This window comes from Priapulus caudatus, unplaced genomic scaffold (assembly GCF_000485595.1).
Source record: "Priapulus caudatus unplaced genomic scaffold, Priapulus_caudatus-5.0.1 Scaffold29, whole genome shotgun sequence".
Taxonomy (NCBI): Eukaryota; Metazoa; Priapulida; class Priapulimorpha; order Priapulimorphida; family Priapulidae; genus Priapulus; species Priapulus caudatus.
This window is the reverse complement of record NW_014577090.1, coordinates 280,096-293,077: the sequence shown is the minus strand read 5'-3', so window position 1 is coordinate 293,077 and position 12,982 is coordinate 280,096. Positions and strand designations below refer to the sequence as shown.

At 47.2% G+C, this 12,982-nt stretch overlaps 1 protein-coding gene across 2 annotated transcripts in view; it reads left to right on the top strand.

Moving 5' to 3' along the window:
• Positions 1 to 8,817, top strand: part of LOC106815832 (probable Xaa-Pro aminopeptidase 3) — a 9,901-nt gene extending 1,084 nt beyond the window's left edge. Inside the window, exons 2-8 of one of the 2 annotated variants that reach the window (XM_014820353.1) lie at positions 1,039 to 1,237; positions 1,686 to 2,289; positions 4,599 to 4,730; positions 6,462 to 6,552; positions 7,313 to 7,500; positions 7,737 to 7,857; positions 8,431 to 8,817. In XM_014820353.1, coding sequence (XP_014675839.1) covers positions 1,039 to 1,237; positions 1,686 to 2,289; positions 4,599 to 4,730; positions 6,462 to 6,552; positions 7,313 to 7,500; positions 7,737 to 7,857; positions 8,431 to 8,597 — 1,502 coding nt within the window. In that variant the 3' untranslated portion in view covers positions 8,598 to 8,817. The remainder of the gene's footprint in view (positions 1 to 1,038; positions 1,238 to 1,685; positions 2,290 to 4,598; positions 4,731 to 6,461; positions 6,553 to 7,312; positions 7,501 to 7,736; positions 7,858 to 8,430) is intronic. The other variant, XM_014820361.1, reaches the window with a different exon arrangement.
• Positions 8,818 to 12,982: the final 4,165 nt, after the last annotated feature.

The window sequence follows — 12,982 nt, the reverse complement described above, 5'->3', positions numbered from 1 at the left end:
TGTCTTAAGTTATATCCCCAACTCCAATTTAAACCCCTCTAACTATCGTTGCAATGGTCTGCTTGCAGTAATTTCTTGTGAAGAACATTCGACTTACAACTTTCTAACGGCCATTTGGGTGCGCTGGCAGCAGCGCCAGTCAGCGGGCTGGTCCCTAGCATTCGTATTAGAATGTTCTATAGCCCTGCGGCAACTGTACCTGGGCTATAATACTAGAGCTAGATTATTTATGGCTATGTTCATGCTAAACACGTTTATCATTTTATGCACTGTGTGTTATTGTTGGCCAAATGGAATACCTGTTGAGTGTTATTCTTGATCTTGATATGTATGTCCAGATCAAGAACAACACTCAACAGGTATTCCATTTGTTATGGTTGTTATGGATAGAGTAAGTTTCTTAGGCCACACGCAACCTTGCTAACGTTTTGCAATGCCAACGAGCAATAATATTGCTATAATATTGCTCATAGGGTCTATGTTCCCCAGGGTACTGCCGGAACGTATTCTGGGTACGGTCCGGTATACCGGAACGTACCCAGGTCCCTGGTAACTATTTGATATGGTTAGGGTTAGTGTTAGGGTTAGGGAGTAGGCGTAAGCGACTCCCTACACTTGTTATTGGAGTAGGCGAGGTATGGTCCGGCATATTAGATAGTACCAGGGTACGGTCCGGCAGTACCCTGGGGGACATAGACCCTCTCAGCTATATTATTGTTTGTTGTTACAAAACATAACAGCAAGGTAGTGTGCAGCCTAAGAAATTTACTTTACTCATAACATTAAGTTCAACAACAGGTATTCCATTTATCGTTTCACGTTTGTAATTTTGCAAGCAATTTATCAAAGTTTGGCTTTTTGACTCTTGTGCAAACCAGACGGAAAAAGAACAAACGAGGAGAAAATACTGTTTCTCTATTTCTAGTAATAAGTTACTATAAGTATAATTATGAATATGATATAAATTTCTGTAATGTTTATATTTCTGTAAGTCTCGCCTATCATATATTATATTGACATAGATCTGTCAAATTTCAGAGTGTGAGCATGTACAGTCTTTCTGCACTCATCGAACAAATCACCAGTGTGCGCACGATAAGTCTGGAGATAATGTTCCCACGTCAAAGCTTCCGAAGAAAGACACGGCTCGATATTATGGACAGCCGGCCCCACACACGCACCCTCATCTCTTACAGAACAAAGAGGTCACTCCGGGAATTGGAAGATTGGAATACAGGTTTGTCCACATGAAATATGAGTTCATGAGTTTTACATGTGACTTTCATATATTATCTGAATATTTGCACCTTAATAATGATCTGAAATGTATAATATATTAATTACAGTCATTCGTGTTGCTGTTAATTAGCGTTAAATGAGCGTTAACCAAAATTATGTCAGTACAAAAATTCCATTTGTATCTTTACCTAAATTATGCTAGTTAACACACATAATCTCTATCGGTAAAACACCATTTAAGCTCTTCCATATTTAAGCTATTTTTACTATGTTCGTGCCTTCATAAAGTGTTGCATTCTGAATGAAACCATCGCCTTCTCGTGGGATTTTGATGCGGTCTTATCGCTCAGAATTTCATGCTCGCCGCGCCGCTATGCCCCCGCTGCGCGCATTACGAGTCGTCGTGCCCCGCATCACGTCCGTTGTCTCGTCTCGGCTGCTTTCAGTCACCGGCGGCAGCGTTTCATCGAGGAGGTGATCCGGCGGTCGCAGCGCAAGCACGACGCCGTCACGCGGCACATCGTGCTCATCCCGAGCGCCGTGCGCCAGTACATGACCAACGACATTCCTTACGTCTTTCGTCAGAACACGGACTTCTGGTACATGTGCGGCTTCCTGGAGCCGGACAGCGTGCTGCTCATCGAGGCGACGCGCTCGAAGAACATCACGACGCTGTTCGTGCCGCCGCGCAACGCGAGCCGCGAGTTGTGGGACGGGGCGCGCGCGGGCACGGACGGCGCGCTCGCGCTCACCGGTGTCGACCAGGCGCTCAGCTTTGACGAGCTCGAGAAGTACCTGAAGGCGTACCTGAAGGGCTCGCGCAACTTCGGCATCTGGTACGACTACGTGGCGCCGGTGAACCCGACGCTGCACAGCAACGTCATACGCAAGTTCATCATGGAGGAGCGGCAGGCGTTCGTCGAGCAGTGCCGGCCGATCGTGCAGCGGCAGCGGCTCGTCAAGTCGCCGGCCGAGGCCGAGCTGATGCGACGCACGTGCCAGATCGCCGCCGAGGCGATGACCGAGACGATGAAGTTCTCCTACCCGCAGGTGAAGTGAGCTCCCTAAGTGAGCGGCGTGTGGTCAGTGGGTCGCGGGAGCATAGGTCAGACTGCTGCCGCAGGAGCATCCGCGTGGCGGGCAGCGTCACCACCAAAATCACATCACGCAATAACCTGTGGGCAGTGGGAGGCTCGCGGAGGCGTGAGGTGGACTGGGCCGCATGGAGCTCGCGTGGCGGGCAGTGTGTGGTCAGTGGGTCGCGGGAGCGTGAGGTCAGACTGCGCCGCAGGAGCATCCGCGTGGCGGGCAGTGTGTGGTCAGTGTAGGTCGCAGGTGAGCGGTGGCGTCGACTGGCGCCGAAGGGAGATGCGCTGGCGGGCGTGTGTGGTCAGTGGGTCGCGGGAGCATGAGGTCAGACTGGGCCGCAGGAGCATTCGGTTGGCGGTCAGTCGGTGGTGGCAATAGTAGTGAACCCACCATAGTGCCCGGTCGAGTGGGCAAGGGGAAGCATGCGGACAGCGGGCCAGGGGGGAGCGATTGTTAAGCAATGCGGGGAAGGGGCGGAGCATGCAGGCATGTGAGGGCAGGGGGAGCTGCAGGCGCGGAGGGGGGCGTGCATGCAGCGGGGGTAGGAGCGTGCAGGGCATGCGGGGCAGTTGGGAGCATGGAGGCAGCGGGCAGTGGGGAGCGTTGTACGGCAGCGGCGGCTGGGAGCGTGTACACGCGCGTGTGGCGAGTGGGAGCATGCAGGCAGGGCAGGGAGGAGCATGCAGGCAGCGGGAGCCGGGCGGGAGCTGCGGCAGGTGGGCAGGGGAGGTGTAAGCAGCGGGCGTGGGCAGCATGCAGGCAGCGGGCAGCGGGGAGCATGCAGGCAGTGGGCAGGAGAGCATAAGATGCAGGCGGGCGGATGGGAGATTGCTAGGCAGCGGGCAGCGCGGGAGATGCAGGCAGGGGCAGGGGGAAGAATGCACGGCAGCGGGAGGGGGAGCATGCACGGCAGCGGGTGGGAGTGAGGCAGCGGGTGGGACGCCATGCAGGGCAGCGGGCCTGGGGAGGCATGCAGGAGCGGGCAGCGGGAGCATGAGGCGCGGATGGGGCGCGGGGTTGTAAGCAGCAGGCAGGGGGAGCATGCCAGGCAGTGGGCAGAGAGGAGATAGCAGGCAGGGGCAGTTGAGTATGAGGAGGGGCAGGGGGAGCATGACAGGCAGCGGCAGTCGGGGCATGCAGGGCAGCGGGCAGTGGGAAGCATGGCTACGGCAGCGGGCAGCAGGGGGCAATGGGGCAACAAGGTCGGTTGGGAGCATGCAGGCAGCGAGTGCCGGCATAGCTAAGTTGGAGGGGCATGCAGCACGGGCGCTGGGAGCGTGAGGCGGGCGGACTGGGAGCGTGAAGCAGGGGCAGGAGGAGATGCAGGCAGTGGGCAGGGTGAGGTCAGGCGTGGGCGGTCGTGGGAGGTGCAGGCAGTGTGGGCAGGCGAAGAGAGGTGCAGCAGCGGGCAGGGGGAGCATGCAGGCAGCGGGCAGGGGGAGCATGCAGGCAGCGGGCAGGGGGAGCATGCAGGCAGCGGGCGGTGGGAGCATGCAGGCAGCGGGCAGGGGGAGCATGCAGGCAGCGGGCAGTGGGAGCATGCAGGCAGCAGGCAGTGGGAGCATGCAGGCAACAGGTGGTGGGAGCATGCAGGCAGCGGGCAGGGGGAGCATGCAGGCAGCAGGCAGGGGGGAGCATGCAGGCAGCAGGCAGGGGAAGCATGCAGGCAGCGGGCGGTGGGAGCATACAGGCAGTGGGCAGGGGAGCGTGCAGGCAGCGGGCAGTTGGTATTTGCAGTGTGTGGTCAACGGGCGGCTCCAGGGCGCTATTGAATTAGGGCATAGGTCTTCTGTGGCTCCAGTTATCTTTCACCGATTTCCAGGATGTTAGTTTTCAAATTTATCCGTTTTGTGATCAATGCAATCTGTTGAGAAATCTCGGTGGGGTGATATACGTGTGAATATGTATATACCATTGAATTGTCAAACTATCCAAAGGCCAATAATATTGAATGTAGTATTGTCTTAATTTATTACTATTTCAGGGAGTTCAGAAATTTTTATCTTGCTCATCATGCTACATCTTGTCAGTAATCCACCGTGTTCATCCAATCATAGTTTTGCTCATGGCATGAGGTTGTGTGTGGAAGTTGGTGAGAGGATGCAATTTTGGGTATGTTTGATTCATTAGGGATCACTTGATCCGGATCAATCCAAAAAAAGTCCCATTGTCATCCAAGTGTGGTGTTCTGCTGGCAAATTGGGATTACATGTAAACGTTGTGAATGTGTACAGATTTTGTAATAGCGTTTTGTAAATATTCCCCGGCAGGTGGACGAACATTTCCTGTGGGCCAAGATGGAGTATGAATGTAAGATTAGAGGTGCCAACTATCTTGCATATCCACCAGTCGTAGCTGGCGGAAACCGTGCCAACACAATCCATTACATTAACAACAATCAGGTAGATGGTTGAACTAAATAGCACTGTATGTTGTACTATATAGCAGTGCTTCCCCTGGCCAGAGAAGTCTGGGAGGTGGTAAATTTTTAGCTCATCTTGACATCGTCAAGCTGAGCTATTGCCATGGGTCGTCTTCTGTCGTACGTCCGTCCGTCCGTCCGTCCGTCCGTCCGTCAACATTTGGTTTCGGTCAACGATAACTCTAGAACCGTTTGACCCACATGTTTGAAATTGGGTGTAGTTGTTACTGCTATGCTCCCATATGGAACGTCCTATTTTGGAACACGGCAGTCGGCGTACTTTCGAGCCACGGCGATTTTTTGGGAAAAATGAAAATTGCCATTAGTCAGTTCAGGTTCAACGGATTTTGCTCATTTTTTGTATGTGAATGAAAAAGGGCTACGGGTTTTGATATTTAAAAAAAAATTATGCAAATTAGGTAGGGTTTGGCAATTATATAGCATATTATATAAACACAAACAGTCTGTGGTGTCACACTCGTGTCTGGTTCGTTTTACAAGATTTCATTGACAATATCTTTAATGCAAAATTGGTATTTCCTTTCCACCCTGCCGATAAAACGTTTATATTAGAGTAAAGATTTACAAAACATGTCGGAACGCAGCATAACCTATTTATTTCAAATGCCATCGCTACAAAGCGGGTGTAGCGCCATCTACAGTCACAAATTGTGATTCATTTTGGTTTATAAATTATTATTACGATATAATGATGGCAATCGTTTCTATAATGTACGTCGATGGTTGCTCACTTAAAACTGACTTCTTCTTACTCACTCATTTGTGTCCTTTTTTTGTGGTGAGCTACAGTGTCATTGACACTTTCATTGTGTGTGTGTTTGCGCGTTTCGAGGTTCTAGCAAAGCGAGCACCCCCGGTGCTGCTAAAATTTGTGAAAAAATGGTGCAATTTGGTGCATTCTAAGCTATATTGGTGCATTATAATCACTGTTCTATGGAAGAACAGTGATTTTCATCAGCGAGGCAGTGTTTTGGACAAATTTCTGCGTGGCGGCTGAGAATTTAAGCGAGGCGGCCTGCCTCGCTCGTGTTAATGCAGGGGAAACACTGCTATATAGTATAGTAAAGCAATATATAGTGCCAACATTATCTGTTAAAAATCAATCGGGTAGATGGTTGAACTATGCCATTTTATTCAAACTATGACTCTCTGTGCATTTCCATTGAGTTTAATTCTGCAGTTTTATGCATGCCCTGTCTTAAGCCCCGGACACACTAGGCGATTTTTCAGGCGAGTGAGTCGCGCGACTGAGTCGCCGGCGAATGAGTCGGGCAACTGAGTGGACACACTAGGCGAATATCAGCGCGATTCATCGGCGATTTTTCTCCCGCTGCAACACTAAAGCACTCGCGCCACCTAGATTGATAGTCACATGATTGAAAATGGCACCGTTTGATTGGCTAATGAATTGTACATTCGGGCGACTCATTTGCCAACCCGGACACACTAGGCGATTGTAGTCGCGCGACTGAAATAATCGCCCGATTTGATCAAACATGTTTGATTCGGGCAACTCAGTCGCCCGACTCGAAAATCGGCGGCGACTGACTGCACACATTAGGAGATTTTCACCAGCGATTGAGTCGCCCGACTGAGTCGCCGGTGAAAATCGCCTAGTGTGTCCGGGGCTTTACAGATTGTACATATCCAATCTTGCATGAAACTTAACTGGTTGTCTTTGTGTTTGCAGTTGATACAGGATGGGCAGCTAGTACTCATGGATGGTGGGTGCGAATTGTTTGGGTACAACAGTGATCTAACGCGCACATGGCCGATCTCTGGTGAGTTTATTTGCTTCACAGTTTGATGTATGTACGCATTGTTATTTTAGATATCTATCAGGAGTTAATAAAAGACAAATTTGTCTTTTATTAACTCCTGATATCTATGTAATTTTACCAAAGGGACAGCCCACACGTGCCTTGCATGTCTTTTGTCTGGTTAAAGCCCCACGAATGTCAAATAACACACACAAAAACGTTTCTTTTCTTAAACTTCTTACTGGCGATCTAGTAAGTTAGTAATTTGTGAATCACAATGTTTCAAAGCTACCAGCTTACCTAATTTGATCCAAGGTCAATCAATTCATGTGGGCTAAATACTTTCCAATAATGTGAAATCTGCCTAGCAGTAAAAGCAAATGATTTGGTCCGTTTAACGTTAAGCTTTATAAAAAGGTGAAGTTTTTTAGTTAAAAGTGATTTAAATAATGATAGGAAATTTATATGTGCTCGGAACTCTACAGGCAATTGTAATAGTCTATGAAATTTGGAGTGTTAAGTGTACTGTAGTGGTTTGTATTGCATATCAACATCAGGGCCCATACATGGGGAGAACAATGTTTAAATAAATAAATAAGAAAATAAAAAAAACGTAAAAAATAATATACGATAAATTTAAACATAAATTTTTAAAATAAATTGCAATTTTAATATAGCAGTTAAAATAAATTTATATAACTTTGTTATTAATAATTAACATATATAATAAAATTAACGATGTAGCATATTTAGATAACCTCCACGTTTCTGTGTGTCGTAGGATCATTCAGTGAGCCTCAGCTCAGTCTGTACGAAGCTGTGCTGGAGGTGCAGAAGTCTTGTCTGAACCTCTGCACGCCGGGAGTCTCTCTTGACTCCCTCTACAAGGAGATGTGCCTGATGACGGGAGAGAAGCTCAAACAACTAGGGATCCTCGCACGTGACCTCAGTGGCAATGACCTGCTCAAGGTAAGTACAACGTCCAGCCGTGGCCACCTCTAGGGAAGACTACTGACACGTGTTTACACGTGATTCCGTACCACGAGAAGTTACACATTCATATTATCATATTTATGTGCGTGATATTGATATGTGTTGCATTATTCGTTATATATATTGTATTATATTTTAGAATTATTTTAATGTGTTTATTGCGGACGTTTTGTTGCGGATGGATTGAGTGAGAGAGATTCCGCGTGTTGCAGGCAATGTATCCGTACTGTCCGCATCATCTGAGCCACTATCTCGGCATGGACATTCACGACTGCAGCGACATCCCCCGGAGTATTCCGCTAGAGCCGGGAATGGTGATAACGATAGAGCCAGGTCGGTGCTAATGCAATCCGGTCTATGGTCGAGTCCTGAGGGGGGTGGGCTGTTGTCAGAAGCATCATATATAGCATCAATGGACGTGGCAACTGTTGCACGCAAAATATGTGTTGAGCACACGTGAACAAAATGTATGATATCCTAGACTTAGGATACTCACAACTGTTCATGATATTCCTGACAGTGGGCCCCTGGAATGTAATATACGTGAGGTAAACGTTAGCACTGTCTGTATGCACAGAGTATCTTTGCTTTTTGATTCAAACCATGATTCACCTACAATTCTTGTATGGTTCAGAGAGAGGGAGAGGGAGAGGGCGGAGAGAGAAAAAGAAAGAGAGAGAGAAGGGGAGTGAGAGTGATATATATATATATATAGAGAGAGAGAGAGAGAGAGAGACGGAGGCTGAGAGAGAGGAAAACAGAAAAGAAATGAAAAGAGGAAGGTCACTACTCCATGTTACTGTTTTTAACGGATTACGACTGCGCACATAACCTTCATACAAACACAAGTACTTCTCGCTTCGCACAGAACTTTGCCACTCACTGCATTACCACTTCCCACCGCAGGCATCTACGTACCCGAAAAAGACCAGAATGCACCGGAGGAGTTCCGCGGAATCGGAATCCGGATTGAGGACGACGTGTTGATAACGGACAACGTTGCGGAGGTGATGACGAGCGGCTGTCCCAAGCATCCCGATCAAATCGAGCGACTGCAGCAGACACGCCAGTAGGAAATGAGCGAATAATAGTCGGCAGAGAGTCGGGTATGAGAGCGCAAAGTCAAGGGGTGGGGAGTCTGCAGCACAGGTGGCAGTTGGGAGGAAGCCCTGCATAAGGGGATGGTAGTTGGAGGTTGGTCAAGCAGGAGGGGATTGTAGTTAAAGTGATTACGTCACCGTAAATGGTAAAAATTAAATTTTTTTCTCCACTTTTTCACAAAATATAAGTAATTCTGTTCACTTTTTATGGTTAAATTGCTGCATTATACTTCTTATTTTACTATATTGTTCGATGTGAACATACACTCAGGACTCATACATAGCCCATAGCAAGCAATTAATGTCAGGAAGACAATATCAAATCGTCCAGGTTTTTTGGATTTTTAACTAGTTGAGAAACAATTTTATCAGGTAAGAATTTGACGATACGTTTAGTCCCGTTAGTTCTTACTTTTAATGTAAAAAAATGGCAACAAAAATTTTACAAATTTTACCATAGAAAATTCGTGACGTAGTCAATTTAAAGGGTGGGCAAGCAGGGGGTATGGACTTAGCAAGAGGTCGCGTGGCTGCAGGCGGTGGTTGAGAGGTTGGGCAAGGCCAACGTTTCGTTACTCGGCTAGGTTGTGTGAAGAGGGTAGGTGATCGTAAGCGCCACACCACAGGAAGGCAAGGGTGGCATGATAGGCCAGGTGCAATTACCGATGCCTGATACTCTACAGTCATGGAAGAATTGAAAACGCTTTGTTTGCCCTGATTTTACTGACGTTTGTATGGTTACGATGTAGATGACTCGACTGATAGCACCTTGTGATAGCTCAGAAAATCGTTGTCTGTTGATCATGAATCGTTTAGGGAAATTACGTCAGCAGTTTTATTCACTGATTCTGTATGAATATAAAGGGGAAAGTACGTAGATAGGTGTGGCAGACCCACTTGTGTTTAAACTTGCAATGATCAGGAGCCAACATTTTCCCCTGTGTTAAAGTGAAAATGTGCGGGCTTTTGTAATAATAAGCTCAAGATGGTTATTAGTAGCAGACTAGGTGCGGTAGTATATTGGAGCACGGTGCGATGGCATCTGTATGCATGACCTGCGTGTAAACTTGGGTTACGATAGGTGAAGCAGCGAGTTATCTCCCATAACATTATAAGCAATATTGCCGTGTCATGTAACTATTAAATGTGAGTTGTAAGTTGTTGAATTGTATTCTTATTTTTCATTTGTTCGTAGATTTACTGAGATTGCAGTATGTTTCGTTACACGCATTATAATCAGTTGTGACTTTTCACAGACTTTCAACATTTCACAGACGTTTTATACTGCATTTAACCGGCTTGAAAACGGTTCAACTGTATCATATGATTTCTGTTGCTGTTAGACAGGCAAAGCTGCTTCTCTGTCATTCCATCGTTCTACTGTAAGATGTTACTCTCAATTAATGCGCAAAATTTGTTAACGAATGAAACTAGATGTAACATATTCCCAAGCCACGCATCAAATCTATTGTTAAATGAATGAAGAATCAAAACTATTGTAAAATGAAGAGAAATTTCAAAACTATTGTAAAATGAAAGAAGAACGCAAGCCAGCTGGTGTGTTTACATGGCAACCATGTTTTATTCATGTCAAAAAAGTAAGAAACTGGGAACAGTAAACGGGGGGACATTTGTACACGACAGGTATATATATATATATATATATATATATATATATATATATATATGTTCTCGTCTTTAGCACCTGTCTAGGCGTGAGAGAGAGAGAGCTCAAGTGCGTTCTTATATACAGGTGCGTGCCTTGCGATGCTCCTACTTACAAAATCGGTAGATCATCTTAAATGTGAGGGATTGCTTTATGTATAAGGTTCCAACAGCGCCTGTGCATAGTGGAATCATGTAAGGGGGGACATGTTACACGAACGCGGTAATAAGATACAATTGACCTATCAGCCTCAATGAGATGACCACGCCCACCGCCTTTGATATTGTTGCTAGGTCGGTCAAACTAGACCAGTATCCATGTATTTTCTTACGCGTGCGCGCCACCTTGTTGACTCCGTGGCACTTCATCACTAAGCCGCGTTTTTAGAACGTTTCTATCGCAACGCGGACTGGCTAGACCTACCTGTCAATCACCCCAGGCGGATAGCTCAATTGCTATTCGTTCGTTCAGCTAGCTACACGGAGTGTCTTGTCGCTGCGACGCACAGGCAGACAACACGTGGCATGTCCAATAAAATGTCTACCCAGTGAAACGATCGAATGACTCTCTCCTCCGATGGTGAGGCAAACACCGATGGTGGAGACGCCCCAGTGAAATGATTTGAGTGAGCGATCCGGCTTCTTATAACGTCTCTCAGTTTAGTGTCTGCGGATGCTTCTAAGTCATTTGCACTTAGTTCGCATTCCTAACCCTTCTCCTCGCTTTGTTTAGCTGCGTCGACGCAAATTTGTATTTCAAATCTGCATTTACGCAACATACCAGTAGATACTAGTATAGGCTTTCCATCCTTGATTTACCAAACAAAAGCAACTAAATATATGCTAGGCTACCACTATACGTCAACCGAAATATGTACAAGGACATCATTCGGCTGATAAATGGAAGAATTCGTCTAATCAAATCTTCGGTCTTACAATGCTTGGGCGTGATTATAAAACGCGGCAATAATACGGGTACGCTTGGCCACGTGACCGCTGATGTGAAACACAGAGCGAGGCGAAACGTCTCGTTGCAGTCCGCAGTGAAAGAGACGAAAACATAAGGTTTGTGCGCTTTTTAACCGTATAGCAACCTATCCGCTCATATACGTTTAAAAATGCGCACACGTTCGTGAGATGACGACCGCTAGAGGCGAGACAATTTCTGACTGTTAAATCTAACTGAGTGTGAACAAATGTTCATCGCAGGGTATTAGTACGGGGGGAGGGGAGCTGGGATGTTAATAGGCAGAGATGGTGCGTTCCGAGGAAGCATACTAATGCTACGGAATTTATTTGTAAATAATTATTCTGTACTGCCTAATACTGCATACGTGGAAAAGTAGAAAGCAGAGCGACGGATATATGAAGCAGGATGAAATAATGAAGGGGTTTTTTGTTGGACGCCACGGGTAATTCACCGAGTCAGAAAACCGCTCCTTACATCTCCCCGCGAGACTGACTAAATACGAATTTTGCAGCAACTGTGTCGGTCTCGAGTGCGCACGCATACACACGCACGCACATATACACACACTGATAGGGCTTCACAACCAATCTCAGCCTTTCCCCCCGAAATTGTTGTCTCGATTGCCGATGCACGGACAGCACACTCGATTCATTAACGATGCCCCGCCCCGCAGTGTCGTGTACAGCAAAGTTTGCCTGCTGTTTTTTGCACTCGGTGTTTTCACTTCGGATTTTTCTCACATCTCGCTTACGAATTTGGACGAAACCAACGTTGCCTGCATCATCTGTCCGCATCGAATGCTATCTTTCTCATCACACGATCTCGGCGAAGTGGTTTTACTCGTATAGGGGAAATTACACGAGGTGTAGCGCGGCCCGCATCAATCCACGGCCACCTGTCAAAATCTCATCTCAATTAAGGTTCATTGCTCTCTACACCTGGGGGACGCGTGCTACAGGATAGTTTACGGACGATGTCGGTGTTTATCTCATAGGTATTGATGTGTTTTACGATGCGACGGTGGGTGTACGATAGACACTGTGTCATTGTGTCATTGTGTCACTATGTTGCTCTATACCCTCTGCCAACATTGTGTCAAAGAGGCATCACATTAGGAGAGCAAGTTAACGCGTAAATGTACTCCCCATACCAGCAGTACATTAACATACTAATTTTTTTCCCGGTTATACTCATGGTCGCGTATTATTACATGCATGTGCAATACTGTATTCACTGACCAATGGGTTGTGTGTTTGCTATCGCATACTAGTATGCGTCACTGTGTCAACCAATAGTGTCACACTTATGTCCGTGCGTCATCATTAAGTACGTCACGCTGTCAATCAATGTGATGTCAGGTTCACGACCATGTCTTATAATACGTACTTCACTGCGTCAACTAATTGTACTTGTGTGTGTATGTTCGCGCTCACGTCATAGTGTCCACTAAGCTGATATCACACACGTGTGACCGTGTGTTACCACACCTCTATCTGCATGTTATCGCTCATACATCCGCGTGTGGTCACGCATACGTCACTGTGTCGTCACACGCACGTCACCGTGTCGTCACACGTACGTCACCGCGTCGTCACACGTACGTCACCGCGTCGTCACACGCACGTCACCGCGTCGTCACACGCACGTCACCGCGTCGTCACACGCACGTCACCGCGTCGTCACACGTACGTCGCCGTGTCGTCACACGCACGTCACCGTGTCG